This window comes from Lepidochelys kempii, chromosome 3, assembly GCF_965140265.1.
Source record: "Lepidochelys kempii isolate rLepKem1 chromosome 3, rLepKem1.hap2, whole genome shotgun sequence".
Taxonomy (NCBI): domain Eukaryota; kingdom Metazoa; phylum Chordata; order Testudines; family Cheloniidae; genus Lepidochelys; species Lepidochelys kempii.
Window position 1 is genome coordinate 127,336,098 of NC_133258.1, and position 21,650 is coordinate 127,357,747.

Sequence of the window (21,650 nt, forward strand, 5' to 3'; positions counted from 1 at the left end):
TTAAATGGCTGATAAAATAAGCCGTGCTGAATGGAATGTATATTCCTGTTTGTGTCTTTTTGTAACTTAAGGTTTTTCCTAGAGGTATTCTCTATGTTTTGAATCTGATTACCCTGTAAAGTATTTACCATCCTAATTTTACAGAGGTGATTCTTTTACTTTTTCTTTAATTAAAATTCTTCTTTTTAAGAACAATGAAAAAGCAATCAGGTTCTTAGATCCAAGGGTTTGGGTCTGTGTTCACCTATGCAAATTGGTGAGGATTTTTATCAAGCCTTCCCCAGGAAAGGGGATGTAGGGCTTGGGGGGATGAGACGTTTCCAAGTGGGCTCTTTCCCGGTTATTTTTGTTAGATGCTTGGTGGTGGCAGCAATAAGGTCCAGGGACAAAAGGTAAAATAGTTTGTACCTTGGGGAAGTTTTAACCTAAGCTGGTAAAAATAAGCTTAGGGGGTTTTTCATGCAGGTCCCCACATCTGTACCCTAGAGTTCAGAGTGGGGAAGGAACCTTGACAGAACCTAATACAGCAAACCACTCAAAGAGGAGGAAATTTGAGCAGCCACTAAGCTACTGGCACCTCTTCAAATGACTTATTTTTGTCATCCGAGATCATGCAAATTTTGTAATAAAAAAATTAAATGCAATTCATGCTCTGTGGAAAGAGACAGGTTCCTTACACATGGCAGATACTACATCAGCACCCAGATGCTATGGGAAAGAGGGTTCTTTAGAAATACCTTGAGTTAGATTCTGGTGGGTGGTAGCTGATTTACCCAAAGGTGATCAATATGGGGAGATGGTCTTCACACCACTGGGAATCTTCCAGAAGCTCTGATTCCTGGAGCAGCAACTATCCTATCCACAATCATCTAGAACCAACACCTCACTCTTGCAGAGTCTAATTTGTACATTTAGGCCCTGATTCAATTCTCATCTGATTTTAATCAGAGTTAGACTGGGTCCTGAAAACAAGACATGGATGGATCTGGAAACACTGCCACTGTAAACACCAAAAAAAACCAAAACAAAAACCACACACACACATACACACACACCAACCACACTTACTCTCTTCCTGCCAGTCCCACTGATAAAAAATGTTGCTTTAATGATTTGGTTAATGAGTTTTAACTTGTGTGGGCTCTGGTTTAATACATACAGTGTGGAAATCCTCATCAGCAAGTCAAAAAACATTTCCTCAACCCAAATGCCTCTGGAAAGAATGTTATTTACACCTACACCGTGAATCCATTCAAGTGTTTTTCTATCCATCCTTTATTACAAGTGTACATATATTTTTTATATATATTTAAATTTTTAAAAACAAAGATTCCTTTCATGGAAAGGAGAAACTTGTGCCATAAAATATAGAGTGACTTATACCATGAGTATATTACAGCTGTACAAACATCGGCAGCTGGTTTCATAACATCATAGATAAAATGCTTATTTTTACCCCCTACCACAACTAATCCAAAAACAAATAATAAAGTAGAACTTCTGGATTTAAAGACAACAAAGTACATTACTAGTCAAAACAGTAGTGTCACATGAATACAGAAGAGATTGCATAATATATATTCACAGTGTTTGTAAGATATAGAGTGAGTCACTCTCATTCTGCCTTTCATACGCATACATTAGTATCAATATGAGCCGCAAGTACCAACAGGATAAGACTGCCCAAAGTTTGGAGAGTTTTCTCTCCACACCAAATAAATTAATATATACATATATTTACACACAACCAGCAATTGTATTCAATGGATACACATGGAAGAACTACTTTAACTTTTAGACATTGGTGTTCCACCTCATTTGTAAATCAGACACACACAAACTTAGCACTTTAAAATAGTGGCAGCAATAATTTAAAAATTGGAGAGAGCGTTTTCACACAATCTTGCTGGAATTGTGGGTCTTTTTGTTTGTTTCTAACGTGCACAAAAATCAGGGATAAAAATGTAATTTCACTGTTTGGTGACAATGATCAGACTGGCACTTTAAAAAAAGTGCCTAACACTTCAGACAGTCCACTAGATTAGAATATAGCAAATATTCAAACATTAAAGGTAATTTATTATGGAAAAAAGAGTGAGCGAGCGTGCAGCACATACAATTTTTCCCCCACAGAGAACTTCCAGAGAAAAATACCTTGCTGGATTTATACCCTCCACCTCCCCAGAATTGAAAATAATTGAAAGTGAGAGTCTTAACAATAGAAGGATTCCTTGAGGAATTGCATTAGAACGGGTGAGTGAATTTAGCATTAGAGTGACAGCACTGTAGGCTGAAGTCCTCTCTGTAGATAGAACAGACCCACAGCATGGCCAGCAAAAGCAGCCCCAGACCCCCACCAGCATTTCTCAACTCTGAGGTGGTCTCTCCAGATTGACGAATGAAAAGGTAAGTTCAGTCTCCATGGAATGAGGTCACTTGTCTGCATGATCCTGGACTGAACCCACTTTCCCCAACTCATTTTACATGCTGTTCAATAGGCCTCTAACGGTTGCAACTTTTGGTCTCTAACAGACTGGGGCTGAATTTGGCTGATAAATAAGAGTTAAAAGCTCTATCACTGTCTAGACTCAAAGTAAAAATAATGAAGTATGATATAGAAGGGTTTTGCGCTTTGCTGGGATAGTCAAAGTAAACTGATGAATTCAGCATCATACAAATCATTCTCAAGCATTGTGAAGTAATAATAGCAATACCAGTGGAATAAAACATGGTTACAGGTGACCGACAGTGTGTCTTAGCCTATCAAAAAATACATATTGGGGTCAGTATTGCATCTATTCGACTAAGAGAATGTATTCAATGACATTACATTAGTGGATGCAGGATCTGGCCCACGGACACAGTGCTGAGAATGGGGGAATCGAATTCAACAAGACTCCCAATGACTTCACAGGGAGTTTTGCTCCATCACGGACTGACCCAAGATATGGAGTTCCAGAGTTACCAGTCAACCGTGAAGATTCTCATACACACAGCAAGTACAATATACTTTTACTCATGCACTCAAGCAGCCATCAGCTCAAATACCTTCTAAACATTTTCTGACCATAAATACAGCAAAATATGTTGAGTCAGAGAGAATGACATATTGAGAGCATGCTACATGGCTGGTTTTGTGCATCTTAAGTTTAAGATCACTTCCTTCTCAAGATAACAAAGGATGACTGAAAAATGAAGACAACACCAAGAACCCTTGCCTCATGTATAGTAAGTTAAATGTCATCTAAAGCAATAGGACAACTGGCATTTTCAACAGAGCAATGTTTGATGCATCTGCTGTTGTGAGATATACCTATCTGCATGAAAATCTTGTACCATAACTGAGATCAGGAAGTTTCTGGCTTGGTTATTTTAATAGTTCACTTGCAATGCAACTATCCAACTGACTGCTGCCTAAGATGGTAATATAATGCAGTTTTCCATTTGTGCTGGGATCACAGTGAGTATTTTCCTCTTAAAAGGCCCAGCAAACGGACTTTCAAAACTGCAGTGAATTTTAATTGTTGTTTGACTGCAGCCTACATGGATTCAACTATTTTCAACTCTTTAGTGCAGCAAGATCGATACTGTACTCAAATTTTTTAAGTCAACAAGATGACATTTTGCTTTATTTTCTAAAATAATTATTCTTTGCTGAGGGGATGTATGGAACATTGATTCGTTACATCATTCTTCTCCATTTCGCCAGGTTGCAGCCTGGCCATGGGGTTATAGGTGGTTGTGTCACTCCCTTTTCCCCTAAGTACTGCAGGTGGGAAAAAAAGGGGGCAAAATAACATAGCATCACTTTTGTGAATGAAGGCAGAAAGCATTTCATCTCCAGACCTAATATGAGCCCTTTTTATCATATAGTACCAGTGCACGTATCCTTTCACACAACACTGGTACAGCTCCATAGCACTCAAAAAACCCCAAATCATAACCTCTGGACACAGAAACCACCACAAACATCTATCATCAGGTGCCTTACAGTCACCCTTCACCAGTTGAATGCCCCAATCAAAATCAAAAGTGGGCATAATCACTATTAACTACTTTAGCCATCCTCTGAAATCTATTTCTCCATGTTCGGCCTCCAAAACTCAGAGGGTGAATTTATACGGAATGGAGTTTTTTTTTTAAAAGTGCCCTGATTCAAGTAGATGCGATCATACCTGGACAACTTCTCCAGCCACACTTCTTTCCTGAAAAGCCAATCAATTAGCACTTTCGTCATGACTTCCTCAAAATCCAAACTGCCGGAAGCAGCGGAGTCATCCTGTTTTCCAACAATAACAAGGAGGAAGACTGTATCTAGGGATCATTACTGGAGGTTTGTAGCAATAGTTAGTGGCCAGTGGCTTCGCTGCTCTAAAATGCAGTTTAAAAAAAAACAGTGGTACAATTGCTGGTATGTTTTTGTCTTGGTTGGGGAGGGAATCTAGAAACAAACCCACAATAGGGCAGATCCTGCTCCTAGTGAAGTCAACAGTGAAGCTTCCACTGATTTCAAAGGGAGCAGGACAGGGTTCTAGATATTACAGAGCTACAGAAGGTCCATCCCAGTTGTTGATGGGCTGAGATATGTTCTAGGAGAAAACAGACAGTTGACAGCGGTGCCTCAGTACAGTGAATTTAAGGGGACCAACACACTTGATTAGTGCAACATTATGGGCACAAAAGGTCAGGAAGTAGGTGGCTTAAAAAAAAACAAACTATGTGGAATCCGTAGTTCTTTTCAGGGAAGTCAATTCAATGTGCTCTCTGTGCTATTAGCTTATTAGACGTTTTGGGCCAACTGTCCACTGGTATTTTAAACAAAAAAGTTGTCTGTTCTATTGGGGCAGTCCATTTTAACAGTGCGCTGGGTAGAGGACAGATATTCCAATGCCAGTATTTTTCTTTTTAATTAAAGTGCTCCCCTGTAATAAACTTGCACTTTTGTCAGGTTTGTTGGGTTGTGGCACTACTTATATATCCCTTAATAGGGTACAAAAGTCATTTACCAATCACCTGCGAGAACAAAAGCAATGTATCGTGCATTGATGAGGTATATATAGTAGCTTTTATTTCCCTAATGAGCCGTCTCCTTGGTTAGGACCTTGCCGACCTGGCTACACTACAAACTCCTCCGGCAGCTGGTCTTCTCCCAAGAGATCCAGAGACAGGCAGTTCATGGATCTCTTTCCATAGAGGGCGGACTTGGTTTTGCAGTCTGCTGTTGAATAAACGCAGCCGTAGTTGGCCAGCTTATCCTCCAGTGCACAACCAAACGTGTAGCTGTGGGAGGTGTCCGAAGATAACGTGGAGCTTAGTGGTGGATGCCGATGCTTGTAAAGACGGATGTCATCCAAACTCTGGCTGTGCTGGTCTGAGCAGCTCCGGTCTTTAGGCTGTCTCACCTGACGGTTCAGTAAGACACAAACGAGGAAATGACTATGAGCTGAAACACAGCATTACATAGCCTAAGGATGCTGGCTCCTAATGCTCATCCTTAAACTGTTCCTGTTCCCTCAAACCACACCCCTCCCCATCAGCTTTCTAAAGGGCACTGTCTACATGCAGAAGCTGTGAACCATGATGAAATTGTGAATTCACTAAACTGCCCTTCTATTTCATTCAGATTCTGATCTCTGTACACTGTGTCCCCAGTGTCAAGTACAATGAATGGAGCATCTGACAGGAGTTAAGTGTGGCTGAAGTGACACTTCCTGGCAGAGCTGGGGAGGTCAGCTTCTGGCTACATATGAAAAACAAGCACTAGAAAACATTGGGATTGGGTCCACTAAGATTTTATGAGCTAAAAGGAAGGTTCAGAAAGCAACTGTGAAAACTGATGAGCTTTGTGCCTAATGCCAACACAAATGCCAAGTACAATTAATCCACACATTACACAGAAATGGAAAAATCGGAGCAGTGTACCAGCAGGAGCATTTAAAAAGGCTAAATTCATTTAGCATGAGCAATAGTGACCTGGCCTTTACTGAGGAATTACTGACCAGCCCTGGCTCTTGATAGTTATTCCTTAAATTGGTTTTAAGATTAAATTCTAGAAATATAGCATTCAAACAAAATATACTTACCTTATCAATGCAGACATAAAACTTTGTCCACATGTATCGATAAATATATATATACACAAACATTTCTATTTAATTTCTCTCTCTCTCTCTCTCTCTCTCTCTCTCTCTCTCTCACACACACACACACACACAATTTCAAAAGCACTCAGCATTGGCTCAACTCTTCTGCTATGCCAGGCTGACCACCCCAGCTCTGCCTTGAGAGAGAAAAGAATTCAAACACAGAGTGCTTTCGAAAATCCTACCGATAATACAGTTATTCAGTTACACAGCCTTGTATATAAGAAAAAAGACCCAAAGTCACAAATTGACTATTCCATATATATGCTGGCAAAAGAGGCAGCCATCAGAAAGAAAAGATCCCTTGAAATGTGTTATCAAACCTATATTTAAATCAGAACTATTCTTATAAAAAACTCTTAAGGTGTCTGAATCTGGGGCCAAAATAGACTGAATATCACCAGTGGAAAGCACTGCAAGTGTGTGGTCAGAAACAGACTAATGTAAAAACAGCACATCTTACTGAACTCGTCTGCTCCCTGTGTGTCCGAGTCACCTCTATTCAACTCGACAGCAGAAATAAGTTTTTACTATGGTTTGCCCTGAAGAACCAACAGTTTTGGAAGAATAAGATGGATTTTAGTCTAGCCTAATGGATCAATAAAAAACAGGTAAACTCCAATTGGAGATTATTTATCACTGTTGACCAAAGAGGCAGAAAGACCCAGATTGATTTTTTAGAGAGCGAGAGCATTAGCGTGTGTGTGTTCGCATTTTGGGGGGGCGGAGGGGGGGGGGGGGAAAGAGTTAGATTTTCTTAGCTGAGCAAGTTTGGTTTGGACTTGGAGGGAATAACTGGGGATCCCCATGATAGAGTCATATTAAAGTTTTTTCTATTACTATAGCCACACTTTGAAATATAAAAAGGTTTACAGAAGTTTTTAAATGTAAGAGGTTTTTCAGAGGGCAAGCCAGTATTGCTTAAGACACAGTACATTCTTTTGCCATACATAGTTTCTTTTTCTTAGAGACTTAGGGAAAAGAAACGTACACAGAAAACTTCAGCAAACAAGCAGCACAATGAAACAAACAGTAATAATTACAGATGGAGCAAAACCAGTCCCTCAGCTTTGAACCTCTTCCAACTTTAGGAGCAGAGAGGAAATTGAGTTTGCCTCTCAAATCCAAAATCACCCAAACGGTCTTGGCTCTGGTTTGGACTCAAAAGTCAAAGTGGTTTATTTTCTGTTTCCTTTTTGGAAGCCTAAATCTAAAGGACAGTTTGCAAGATTTCAGTCTTGCTCACTCCAAACCTTCTCATTATAAATTTGGATCCAAATGTTGCCTCCTCATCCCATCTCTAGTAGTAATTACTGGTCAACTTCTGGTCTCACTTATGCCAGAGTAAATCCAGAGTAGCCCCTCCGACTTGATTTGAAGTTGTGTAAAGGAGAGCAGAATTTGGCCCAATATCCACAGTCAGATCCACTAGCCTGCTGTTTCCTCTCACCTGATGAAGGGAATCCACACTTTGGCCTCTCATTTTTAGCAGTGTGACTTGTACCACAGGGAGAGGCTTCTGCTTAAGGGCTGCCAGAGGAAGAGATTGGAATTCAGATTATAGATTTGCACTGAAACATTTACAGCAGTTCATGTGAAAAGGCAATTTACAATATATCTCCTCAGACAGTTACAACATTCAGCTAGTCCCATACCACGCACCTCCCAAGCTCATTTGAAAGACACTCACAGATGTTGTTTCAGTCACTAATACTCATGGGTCCTTCAATCTCAGGGCTGAGGCCAAAAGGCTGAATTAGAAAAACAGCATTATCAGGGCTATTTCAACTCCCTAGTTTCATATTCACATCATTCTCACCCGGCTTTAACGCTTGGAATGTGACAGATTCATGGGTCAGAAGGGACCACTATGATCACTGGAGGCCTAACATAACAGGCCACAGAACCTCACCAAGCTCAACAATTTGTGATTGAACACGTCTGCCTTTCATAATGTACATCAGTTAATTCCTTTGCTGGAAAGGCTTACATACATTTTCAAGTCACACAGAAGAGATGTTCATGAATCAATTGAAAAAAAAAATCTGAGATGGGCAAGGGAAAAACAGAGGCCATTCTGGAAGACAGGGACTATGTTGCCGTATAATATAGCACACCTGCATTTCACCTCTATAGGACCTGGCTTCCAGTCTGGTCTTAAGCCACAAAGAGATAACTGAACTGTAGCACTGAAAGTCAATTCCCAGTATGCCTGCCTTGGAATCTCTTCTGGATAATTCTGTGCTTGCCACGCACATCTCCATGAAACTACACACAACCTCGAGAGGCACACGGAATGACTACAGAAAGCCAACTCACCTTGACAGCAAAGTGCATCTAAAGCAAGAGAACTGACAGACTCTCCTTTAGCTGCCTCCTCCAACTGGTTTCTCTCTACAGGTTCATCCACAGGCACCTCCTCTGGCTCATCCACTGCCAGCTCAACCTCTGGAAGAGAGAAGAGCGGTTAATGTCAGGTCTCTGCTCTACCAAGTCATTTGAAGTTTCATTACCTCCTCCTTTCTAGCACAACAGCATGGGACCAAGGTTGTTAAACACCACATGCCCCCCCCACCCCAACTTCCTTACCGTCATCCTGAGAGTCATCTTCAGCTCTCCCTTTGCTACCACTGCCAATGCCAGAGCTGCCATAGCTAACAGTCGAGCTGCATGATTTCTCCTTCCGATGAACCCGTTCGATACCAAAGGGCTCATCCACTGACATTTCCACTGACATCCTGTGCCTCGAATCAGCCTCGATGCCAGACGTGTGCGAGCTGCCGTGGCTCCCAGTTGATTGACGAGATAGTCTATTGTTCCTCCGGCTGCCCCCACTGCTTCCACTGCTGTGGGAGTGTTTATCCGAGGGGTCAAGGTCCATCTCCAGAGTGTCACTGATGTAGGATTCCCGATAACGCTTCTTCTCTACGGGGGGGGGGGGGGGCAGAGGGGAAAAGGAACCAATTGGAGATAAAAGAAATTAAATCCAAACCGAGGTCCTAAAATTAATTGATTCTCTTCACCATGATTCCTGCTCTAGAGAAAACCATTGTAAGGAGTAGGACCCTCAAGAAGGGAGACTGTCCTGAATTTAATGTGGGACTGTGGTCTGTTGCCGTCTCAGCACGCTGATCAGTGAAGGGCCCATAATCTGAAAGAAATGGGTGGGTTCGGCGCAACTGTAGGGGCACAAGGGAATTGTGTATAAGTGGTAGGCAGTGGAAGAAAGGGAACATGAGGCTATGCCACCACTGGGAACATATCTTAATTGGGTCCCTCCCCACAAATTTCTATAGCAGGTCCTGGGGTCATTCAAACAAGCGATAGCGAGATGCTTGGCTCTCTACACCAAACAGACCATCCCCAGGGCCAGTATTAAGCACAAACAAGGACCAAATTTTCTTCTTTGCTTCAGCCCCTTTCCACTACTCTGGCAGAACAGAAGGCCTAAAAGTTAAACAGATCCTCCTCAGCCAAAGATCCTCCCATGTGCATCAGCTCCTACATCAATCTACAGATTAGATGGTGGGTCTGCAACACTATTGCATGTGACACAGAGGCTCCTTGGCAAAGAGTCCCCTGATCTTCACAAACAACTCTCACCTCAGACCTGACAAGCTCATGGACACCAAACACGACTTGCAGGATAGTTATCCATAAGGAGTAACATCTAAGGTATCTACAGAAACTTGTAACCTATCAAGGTTCATATTCATTGCAAGGTATCTGTATGGGTAATATTGAAGGAATCATGTATTTATACTGCATGACTAGTTTATGGGCTGGGAGTAAAAAGTTAGTCACCAGGGGATATGTCTCATGATGGCCCATTCAGGCAGGAGGGAGGTGTCACCCCACCCTGTTTACCCAGTGATGCAATGCAAGGTTGAACTGACTGGCCTTGCTCCAAGACTTTCAGTGGAAAGCCAATGGAGACAACTGCGAACAACTGAAACAGACAGGAGACCACCCTTCCTATGAGTAAAGACAAAAACCTGTTTCTTTATAAGAGAGAATTTGGAAAGACACTGTGGATCCATGCACTGAAGAGACATCTTGAGGAACAGGAGTGTTCTCATTAAATACTGGATCCTGATTCCTGTGAAGCCAGCCAACTCTGCAACAGACAAACTTTAGGGGAGGAAAACCTACTTTATTAGATAAGAAAGGTAACTATTAAGTGCAGATCCACATTCACATTTTATGATTGTGTTTTGTATTGTAAGTTACCATTTGTTTTCATCACACTCTTGTTTCTAGTAAAATCTCAATCCTTTCACCAGTGTCAGGGGCTGGGTTTCACACGGGAATGCTTCAAAGGGGCTTGGGGACTGGGGTGCATCTATTATTAACTTGCAAGGCAAAGAGAGCTGGCACAGCCCAGAGGAGAGGGCTTGAGTAGCTGTGACACCAAGCACCCTGTCACATCCTACACGCTATCATAATAAGCTTTGTGCAAAATATGCTGGGTGAGGTATCATTTGAGAACTAATAACTCACTGATCATTAATATTCTTCCATGATGCATGTCTGCAATGTTTATGAAGAGTTAGGACATACGCTGGAATGATTACTAAAGAGTGTTTAAACGAGGTTAAAGCAAAACAACTTACCTACCTGGCAGTGGGATGGGAAAGGGAGGCAGCATGTGGCCCATTTTCACCAACCCCTGTTTGGGGCTCAGTGAATGCTAAAGCCAGCTCTAATCCACCTTCCTCTGAGGACTTGTGAAGTCTGGCGGGGTTGGGAACCACATACCACAGAGCTTTAGGTTTTGTTTTTTTTTTTAGACAGTCTCTTTAGTGAGTCACTGCTGAGCCCTTTATGCACTCACACATATGTAAGCTACCATCACATTCCTTTTGCTGGTTTATCCGCCCCCCCCCCTCATCTCTCATTCTTCTGCACCCCCCACTCCCTTCAGGCATACCGGTCACCTCAAACTTGTCACTAGTGCTTAGTGCTGTGTTTAATTGCATCCATTGTGTAACTGTGGTGGAAGAAAGAGGAAAGCAAACTCAACAGTAAGAGGGCAAGGCTGTGGCAGAAAAAGGAACAAGGAGGAAAAAAGTGAAACTGAACCAGATCACCAGGTGGATGCCTGGGTTACATCCCATCTTCTACTGGTGGGCAACAGAAGTGAACTCAACCTACTGAAGTCCTTTTTAACAACCTTTAGGAGGTGGGAAGAGAAGGGAGCTACCCTATACAATGAATTGCTTTAACATCCAGATTCTTAAGGACTTCAGCCTTTTCCTTGCAAGCAATGCACAATGTCCCTGCTCCACCTATCATTAAGTGACATGACCTCAGTCTTCTCCACATTATGTTGAGCTCTGTCTAATGCCTAGAGCTCTGGATATCACACAGCTTTCCTAAGGACTAAAAGCAGGCAACTGTACCCTTCCCCTCTCCCCCATTTTTATACCCTCATGCTCACTAGTTTGCGTTAAGCAGTTCAACTGCCAAGATAAATAAGGGCGATCATGAGCGTCCACAAAGTGCTCCCCATCCCAAGACAAATGGATTCTTTGGATTTTTTCCCAGAATCACTTTTCAATACTGGATTTACGTGAGGAGGAGGAGGAGGAGGAGATCAGCAATACTTTAAAATACAAGCCTAGCTGGCTGAATGAGTCATTATGCTGTGGCTGTACATACTGTTAACCTTAGGCAACTGAAATTATTGCCAGGGCTACTGCTTTAGATACCAAACTGAAAGAGACAGGGAAACCAGGAAGGGGTGTTCTTTTCCATGCAAGCTGTTCCCGGCCATTCTTCCATACACTCCTCACCTTTCCTTCTCAAGCCAACATAAAAAAAAGGAAGAACTTGAAGAAAAGTCCCTCTCCCACCCCAGATCCCAACTGTCTCCTTAGAAAGTCTTGTCATCCTACTCCAATGCCATTCAGTCTGCTTCTCAACAGTGAGGTGTAACAGACCTCCCACTCCTTCAAACAATCCTGGTTTCCACATTTGAGAGGAATTTCAGTGGTTAAGTCCACTGAAGCAGAGATATTGGACTTTGAGCCACTATAGCTTTTTTTGAACATGGAGAGAGGAGCTGCTCATGACATCAGGAACAGCTGGGAACTTAAAGGGTCTATCAGGTTTTGTTGGGAAAAGGAACTAATGAAGCTGCACAAACTCTGGCTAATTTTTCTTCTTCTTCTTCAGTGAACAGGAATTTTGGGTGCCCAACTTAAGCAGTCTTGAAGGTAACTGATTTTCAGAGAGTGAAAAGTATTCCCCACTCTGAAAATCAGGCCCTGTAAATGTGTCAAGCTGGGAATCCAAAAAAAAAATATATATATATATAAACCACACCACTTGTCCCTTTTGAAAGTCCTGACTATTAACTTTGATTTAGATTTTGTGGCTCCACTGAGAGAGGGCTTGCAAAGTTAAGTTGAGGATTGTTTTTTTTTTTTATTAAAAAAAGTAAAGTTGTATAACAGTGACTGCATATTTAACATTCTGAAGTGTCATCCCCTCCAGTTAACCATGTGTTCAGTCATTCAGAATTAATAGTTTTAAATTCATAATACTTAGCACTTACATAGCCCCTAGGCTTGTAAGGGTGTGTTAGTATCATTGTCCCCATTTAATGGACATTTGAACTTATTTACAGACAGCAAATATTAATCCAAATGATTGTAAATCAGCAGAGCACCAAGAACATGAGGCAGGGAAGAAGAATCATACATTAGGTATTAAAAACCAACAGAAGCAAAAACAGTACCACCACATTTTTATATACTGTGTATTCTGATGGATTAGGGGACACCCAGCTGGCTATTAACACTATTTCTGAGATGCATAATTTACATCTTAGCTAAGATCTGGTGAATTAGAGCAGCCAGATAGGGAGAGATTCACCCCAGGTGTGGAGTAAAACAGACACATTTTGGTTGAGAGCTATGTTAGCTAGGCAACCTGCAATGATCATTCTTAAAATGAAAAACAATAACCAGTTATAAGTTCTGTGGAGCTGAAAATGTCTCACTAAAATTAAGACAATGTGCGAAGTATTTTGATGAGCAAGGTAGCTTGTGTGGCAGGCCGAGAAAGTAGGTTCTGTATGTCCAAGCACTTAGTAGTTTAGGGACCGATCCTGCTCCCTTGCTTTTTAAAAGCAAAACTCCCAATTAATTCAGCGGTGGCAAGATTGAGCCCATCTGCACTAGGAAACTGACCCATCACTGAAAACAGTTGTCCGCAGGGGTCCTCCTTTATTGGTGTTCAAAGGTGTTTAAATGCTAGAATAGGAGAGGGGATAAAGCTATTTCCAAAACACTAGTCCTGGGGGAACTTACTGCTCACAGTCATTATCAGCAATGGGTCAATTTTCTTGTGTGGATAGGACTTGAAATCTGTACAAGAAACGGAATTATGTATGCACTGAACTCCCATTAAAGTCAATGGGAGTTGGTGCTCAGCACCTCACAGAATCGAGTCCTAAATAAGCCAGAAGCGAATGGGAAAGAACAATCGGAGGGGGAGTGAGTGAGTCAAATAGAGCCCACTTTGACTCCTGACATTTATATATTTCCAAACCTGCTGCATTTTGTTTTCACAAATATTAAAAGATTTGCCAGACTGGGTTGAGACCAATGGTCCATCATGCCCAATATCCTGTCTGGTACAGTGGTCAGCACCAGATACCACAGAGGAAGGTGCAAAACCTCCATAATGGCAGTCATACATTACCCTGCCCACATGCATTGTGTTAGTGTTCTAACAGCATTCTTTAGCGGATGACGGTCACATGCCATTGATTGGAACCCATATTCCTCAGTGACCTCCTTTACACACGGTAATTGCGATTAACAGTTAACACAAAAAACGGAACACTGAAAAGGACCATACGAGAAGTGACCAATGGGTCATCTTGCCCTGTATCCTGACTCAGGATAGCCAATGCTCACTGGTTCAGAGACAGATATAAATTCCCCATAATTAACCCAAGTGAGCAATACTATACCACAGGAAGAAGTTGCTTCCTGGACCCTTCTTGGAATCATCTTAAACCCGGAAGCCACAGGATTGACAGCTCGTACCATTTTAATCACAATTTATATATTAAGGGTATGTTTAAAAATATATTAGATGTTGTTGCTCATTTTACAAACATGCTCCAGATGGTTATGAAGTAACCTCCTGAACGGCTGGACTCTATCAATCTATAGCAATTGATTAACCATTTAGCAACCCTTCATAAATGGTACCTTTAATACAGAAGCGTGACCATGATTTGTAGCATACCTTGAGTAACTGGAGATCCTACAATTCAAATCTTTTTCAGAACTTACTAAATATCAAAAATATCTCAAGGTGACAAGTTTATGTGAGTTGAGCAGCCAACGAGCGAGAATCACCACTCACTTCAGAAAAGGAGGAAATCTCCCTTTGTTTCCTGAACACAGTCTCTAGTAAGAGAAAACCCAAGTCCTGCAGTGGGAGTCATAACCATTTCATGCTATCCAATGGGAACAAACCTGATCCCCTCTCCTTCCTCTCACCATCTTCACTTTCATGACAGGAAGGCTATCAAATAAGAAGCCACTATGAAGTAACAGTAACAAACCTACCTACCTTCCTTCCTGGCTCTTTTCCCCTCCCCAAAGGGGTCTGCTCCCCATCACGTACCTTCAGCCTCCTCCAGCTTTTGGATCTGCTTCAGCACTGGCTGGATGTTCAGAAAGAGTCGGTGGCTGTTGCTCAGGAGCTGCAGCAAGTGCCGTGACCGGAAAGGGCAACCTGTATAGTACACCAGCTTCCGGGCAGAGGGCAAACCGTCCGGCTGGATCTCAAATTTTTTCCCCTGAACAAACAGAAGGAGTGATCCCAGAACAATGAGGAGAGGCATGTTTTCAGTCAGTGGCAAAGATCAACACATTTTTATTTTTACTAGTAAAGCTTGGCACGGAAATGCAGGCAAGCCAACAGCTTTGCCAGGTTCCAGGCTGCCTGCCTTCCAGACAGATGGTCCGTATTCCGCTACACTCACCAGAAACGCAAGTTTCCCAATATGTGACCAGGGGAAGTCGTAGAGCAGCTGGCTGACATGGTTCATCTCCTGCAACATATCAAGCACACAATGACACAAGGGCTAGCATATATAAGGGGGGAGGGGTTGCAAGGAATTCACACGCAATCAAGAATGTGAAATACAGAGTCTGGTGAACATAAAGGAGACAGGGAGAAGGGGGTGCTGAGGGCTAGATGGAGTTAATGGTACATCAATAGCTTTCATTTCATTCTGTTACCTGATAGATGTGAATTCCTTTAAGGGTGAGGCCCAGGACAACTGTCGGGCGATCTTCCTTCTTATCCTACAAGGACATAAAGGTCTGAGGTCAAAAAGGTAACCCATACACACAGAGACCTTCCCTGACTTTGGTAGGTACTGTAACAGAGCCGCAGCAAGGTTATCCCAATTCAGCACAAGTTATTAGAATTTCATATGTCCCCCTTCCCGTTTGGCTGGGTTTTGTGCGTCCATTTTCACATTGAAAAACACTTGCACTGAATTAAACATCACACTTGTGTAGTTCTTTTCATGCTGGGGTCTTGAGAGTTTCACCATATACTGAACACCTAAGACAACATGCAGTCACTGAAGTGGAATCCAATGGCTTTACTGAATTTAGAGCACAGTCCTTTATTTAACAAAGTGGTTATTTGTAGCCGATTGCCCCTTACTTCAATCTGCTTCCACTGCTATCCCCAGGAACACGCCCACTCTTCCCTTATCTGCACAGCACAGTAGAGACTGAAACAAACTTATTAGGTTCGCTTGTCCCAGGTCCTCCTTGCCAGGGCAGAAATGTTCCCACTAGTGGCCCTGCTGCAACCTGGAGGTGCAGTTCAGCAGCAGGGGGTTAATAAAGCCTCATAGGTGGAATGACTTGGCTGTTGGTTAACGCAGCTTTGGGTCTAACTTTTTAGCATTTTCTCTCTGACCTCAGTATATGCTGTAGCACAGTTTTATACTTAAGGCTTTTAAAGAATTATTAGGATCCTTATCCTGTTGTACTGGTGCTACAACTTGATGGACACATGTGCTGTACCATTGGCAGTTCTATTCTATTTGAGATTAGTTCGTGTAAACATGTTCTGGATTCTTTTTATTTCCTTAAGCAACATATACCTCCTAAGACATGCCAGAGATAGAGAGAGAGTCGCACACACCTCCCCTATCAGAGGAGGGGATGGAATTTCTTGGGAACTAAAACAGAATAACTCCAAACCACGGTAATAAAGCTCAGACCTTAACATTAAAACTTCCACTATTCCCATCCTGCACTGGTTAAGATACAGGCCTCATGCAACTATACTTAACTTCCCCTCTACTGGGGATGGGGTGGGAAAAGAGGGAGGCAGAAGGTGGAAGTCTAATTTAAAATGGTTTGAAAGGTGTCAGCTTTATCTAATCCATAAATTGGCCTGGAGAGGGGATGCAGATGTGAGCCTCGCCAGCTTAGACACCAGGAGATGTGAGACTGCTCTTAAGCGCACGTCTCCCATGAGTTGACACAATGCACTGTCACACAAGCCACCAGCAGCTGGCTCCTCTGACACACTGTCCAAATGGGCTGGTGCTTCATCATCCGGATGGGGAGGGGAGGGGAACTTGCTCATGCCAGTATTCTTGCCTCTGTGGCGGAGGTGGCAGTGGGAAGGACAATGCGTTGTGGCCATAGCAATGTATGTAAAACAGTTAACTATGCTACAATTCAAGATAGACAGGAATTCAGGCATTAAAGACAACAGATTTCACACCTGTCATGCCTCTGGACATAAATGGTATCACGTCCTGCCAGTGCGTTTCTTATAGCCTTCAAGTGCAAGCCAGACTGTCTTATGACAATCATTAATGGCATTAGAGTCAAAGCAGGGAAAAGATGAAGGAGTGGATGTGGCTCATGAGAGGTTAAATCAACACCATTAGAAACTGATCCCAAATTTGAACTTATTTCTTCTAGAGAACTTGAAACTTTCTTCTTGATGTTTTCCCAGTAAGTGGAGCATCTCAGAGATTTAATGGAATGAAACAGGCCTCTTAAGCTTTTGGTGCCTCCTAGACAGAACCTTGCTTGAATGTGACCAGCACAGAAAGACAGACTGGATCAGGAAGCCTTCAAATTATTCAGTAAGCTCTGGCAAAGTGGACCACGTGCATTCAGGAAAAGCCCTGTGCATCTCCTAGGACCTGGCTTGCCTAAGTGGGAAAGGAAACTCACCCAGGGGTAAATGTGCGCTCTGACTCTGGATATTGCCCTTCCACTGCCTACACTAGGTCACTTATCAAGTCAAAATGCAAGAGGCACCTCTTCACCTCCCCACTGTGTAACAACATCTGCCTGGGAGCAAACAACAACTGGGGAGACTGGAGGGGAGGGAGTAGGTGGCAAAAAGGAAATAAAATAACTAGATTTAAAAAAAAAAATCAAACCAAACCAATCTGAAAAATATGCACACCAAGAACAAAGGTACAAAAACTGTCATTTGGGCACACTCAGAGCTAGACTGTAAGCTCTTTGGGGGCAGGGACTGTCTTTGTCCTGTGTTTGTAAAGCCCCTAGCACAAAGGGGTCCCAGGCTATGACTGGGTGCTACGATAATACAAATAAGTTTCTTTCACTGTTTCACAGCACTTGAATGCCATGGGACAGACCCTTAGATTATCCTTTCAACAACCCCCAAAAATCCATCTCCCTCATCTGATAACATATGGCTTCTCAAGGTTTTCCCCTCTCACAACCCCACATTCAGCCAGCCCTCAGATGCACCCAAAAATACTCTGCAGTAATTGCCATGGCTCTACACAGAACAGGGTGCAATGGAATGGGAGCAGACTCCAAACTACTCCTAGAGAAGGGAGGCTAACCTACTTGGGGGGCTGTGAATCAAATTCTGGGAACTTAAAAGGTATTCCCTCCTCTCCACCAAATGAGTCTGCCATGTAACTGTATTTGAGCATATCAGTGGAACCGCCTCAGATACAAATGAATTCTCTCCCACATGTGGCAAAGCCTCTGCTTTTAACATTAGAGGCACAATGTTTATAAAGTGAAAAGAAACCCAACAACGCATTTATCTTTGACAAAAGGATGAAATAAGCAGCTGTTTGTTTAACCTTCTGTAATCTGTAATAATGGACAGGCACATCTTCCAGTAAACAGGACTCCTTAATGAACTTCAGGATTGCATCTTTAGCAGTCAGACCATGCTGTTCTTGGTGCATCTCTGGAGCATGCTTCAAGATATAGTCACTCCCCCTCTTTGCAATTATCTGCCACAAAGGAAAGAGAGACAGTCAGCACTTTTTCCAATGATCCCAACAGAAGGCAGCTGGGTCAACAGCAAGGACCAAACAAGAGTGGAAACGAAAGCTCTTTCCCAGTTAACCTGACCACCACCAGGAACGTAAGTTCACAGAACTCTCTCTCTCGCTCTCCTTGAAGAGTCAGCATTTAAATTTGCCCAAAAGATACTAGAGAATAATGTCTCTGAATAGGTCCCCCTTAAGTATGTGGCAAAATCATAACATGCAACACCTGAGTGCAAGAAGACCATCGTTTTTGGTATTTAATATCTGTATTCTCTAGTCCTGGCAATTCTTCTCCAGGTTTCAGTTTTGCTAAACACTTACAGGCAGCTATCTAATACTACCTAAAATACTGCTGTATTCTGCAGCCAGGGCCCAAAACACTGCAGAAATGCTAATGTATGCATCAATAATAATTACACATGGTGCTTATTTAGCAGTGTTCACCTTCACATGCTTTATCAATAACAACTAAATACACCTCCCATTGCCTCTGTGGAGGTAGGCAAGTATTACTATCCTTCCATTTTACAGACAGGAAAATTCGCATCAAAGTTAAGTGATTTGCCCAGGGCCAATGAGTGCCAAAGTTTACAGCTCAGGAGTTTCTGGCTCCTGGTCTTGTGCTCAGACCACTCAGCCATGTGTTACTGTAGAATAATACAGTATTCTAGGGTAATGTTAAAGCCTTCCCCCACATAGGAGAGGCTGGGTTGGGAACAGTTGCAACAGAGGTAGAAGGAAATTTATGCTAAACTTGCTTCTTCACAAAGTCCTATTACGCAGGACATTTAAAACTAGACTGTGCAAAGCACCTGAGAATATTCAATAGGGAGCAAACTGCCCAAGCAAGGATATGGACAGTGACCAAAACACAGTCTTTTCCATAGTTATATTAAGCTCTTCTTTTGCCTTCTTATACAAACTCCCTGCTTCTCCCTGTGCACAGGCCTCATGTGACTATAATCATCCTACCAAGAAGGCTGAGCTCTGTCAATGTCACTCTTGATCTTATCAGCCAGCAGCTGTACAGCATCACGAGGCTATAGTTGGGAGCCAAGTCCAGAGTTCAAAGCCAGATTTCCCACTTGCTAGCCTGCAGCTCCACCCTTTGTATTTATTATTATGTGGGTTACAGTAGCCCTCGGCCACCGATCTGAACCAGATGCTGCTAAAGAAGTAGATCATGCAGTGTCTCCCTGCTGTACCCTGGGGACAGGGGGAGAAGCATCCTCCTGGATGCCAGATTTTGCTATCTGTAATAATAAATCATCTAGATGCTTGGGGCTGTGGCTCAGTGTAGCAGGGCTGTGCTCAGCCTTGGCCTTTGCAATGTTTGCAAGATTAAAAAAAGATTGATAGCCGCCCTATAACAGTCTCTGTCAGACCCACCTTTTTAAACCCTTTGGAAACTACGTAATTCCAGGTGTATATCATCTGGGAGCTGCAGTTTCCAGGGTGTGGAGGAGAGTCCAGTGGGAAGAATTCTGCCAGGAATCAGGGAGTATTTGTGCACAGTGGGAGGAGAAGTAGCTTGGGGCTCATGAGTATAAAAGTCCAGACTTGCCCTGCCTCTGCCACACCTGCCTCCTGATGCCATTCGTTTCTTCTCCATTGAACCCTTCCTCTCCCCGATGCTTGGAAACAGCTGGGTTGGAGGGGAAACTGAAGCAGAGAGGTGAGGAGACTTGCCCAAGGATACACACAGTGGGTTGGAGGCAGAGCCAGTAGAACCCTGGCTTCCTGACTCCTAGTCCAGAGCATCATCCTCTACCTCGGTCATTTACTTGCATTCTCACTGACTGTGGTGGTTGACTTTGCATGCATGCGTAACAGCATAGTAGGAAATGGTGCAGGAAGCAGTCTGCACATTGCATGTTTGTGCGCTCTTTCCAAAGATACTGAATGGCCAGAAGACACGTGACTGGTTCAGTCATTGCCCTCAGGCAAAGTTAGTCACCATAAAGGGTTAAAAAAAGGACACCAAACCATCCCCAAAAATCTGTAAAAATGGAGTGTGGAAACTGAAATCTTTAAAGTACATACTAGAAGCACTGGACAATGAGACACAAGTGACTCAAGACCAATTAGTGGCCAAAAAACCATACCCAGAGGGATTATAATGAAATTCTCAGCTGAGTCAAGTCAGAATGAGAAGTCACCAAGGTATCCTTTTCTCTCCGTTTTGACCAACTGGTGTTGACCCTCATGTACTGCCACCCTGCACTGAGCTCAGTCCACCCCAGAGGTAAATGTGATAGGGCCAAGGTACTGAAGATAAGTTTTACTCGTCTTCAGCCCCTTGAGCTTTTCCAGAGAATCTTAGGATGCAAAAGCAAATGCATTTCAATGCATTTTATTTCTGAAAATATTTGCCCTTTAACTGTTGGATTCAGACTGGGAAGAACAGAAGCCTCAGTGGAGAAAAAGCCCTGTTGGATTCATTCCACGTACAGCAACAGAGCCTGGGGAGCCCCTGCAGACGATTCTGCTTCATTCTCATGGTGAAAACTTACCCACTGTGGGAAATAGGCTTGAGGTTCAAAATATTTCCCAACATGGACATTCTCCATATAGTTGCCGAAGTCCGCCTGTAAACCGTACGCAGCCAGCAGGAAGTAGATTTCTTCTTTGTGGAGGCACCGAGACCTCAACAACTGCTCCTTGAGATGGCAGTAGTACAGGTGCCGGGCTGCCTGGTCACTGCAGGAGACAGAAAAAAGCCACATTTAAGCCAGAGCAAAGAGATCACATTCAGGTAAGGCCAGTTGCTTGCTGCTTTGCTGTCGAGAACTGACACGCACGGAATCACTGATGTGTATAAACTGCATTTTTTTCATAGCCATTTACTCTCTGAATTATAGTAGCATCACAGGCCCAGTCAAGATGAGGGCCCCACTGCACTAGGCACTGTACACAGTAGATAAGAGTCTCTGTCCTCAAAAGTTTACAGTCTAAACAATCCAAATAGACAAAGGTTGAAGAAAGGAACTCATATGATCACTTTTTCTGGGAGAGGTGGAACTAGGGCACAGAGCGATTAAGTGCCAACAGTCACACAGGAAGTTGTGGCAGAGCCAGGAAAGGATCCCAGAACTTCTGAGTCCCAGTACAGCGTCTCAACCAAAAGTCCATCCTTCCTCTCTAGAACTGGCACTGCTTTTGTATTGCAC

At 42.9% G+C, this 21,650-nt stretch overlaps 1 protein-coding gene across 7 annotated transcripts in view; it reads right to left on the reverse strand.

Moving 5' to 3' along the window:
* Positions 1-4,005: 4,005 nt before the first annotated feature.
* FRMD1 (FERM domain containing 1) overlaps positions 4,006-21,650 on the reverse strand; it is a 67,435-nt gene continuing 49,790 nt past the window's right edge. For 5 of the 7 annotated variants that reach the window (XM_073337950.1, XM_073337952.1, XM_073337949.1 and 2 more), the window contains exons 6-14: positions 20,994-21,180; positions 18,286-18,441; positions 15,413-15,478; positions 15,154-15,222; positions 14,793-14,967; positions 8,733-9,068; positions 8,463-8,591; positions 7,594-7,673; positions 4,006-5,402 (exon numbers count right to left, since the gene is read on the reverse strand). In XM_073337950.1, the coding sequence (XP_073194051.1) occupies positions 5,115-5,402; positions 7,594-7,673; positions 8,463-8,591; positions 8,733-9,068; positions 14,793-14,967; positions 15,154-15,222; positions 15,413-15,478; positions 18,286-18,441; positions 20,994-21,180 (1,486 nt within the window). In that variant the 3' untranslated portion in view covers positions 4,006-5,114. Of the gene's footprint in view, positions 5,403-7,593; positions 7,674-7,833; positions 7,895-8,462; positions 8,592-8,732; positions 9,069-14,792; positions 14,968-15,153; positions 15,223-15,412; positions 15,479-18,285; positions 18,442-20,993; positions 21,181-21,650 lie in introns of those variants that run through there. The other 2 variants (XM_073337954.1, XM_073337955.1) reach the window with 2 other exon arrangements.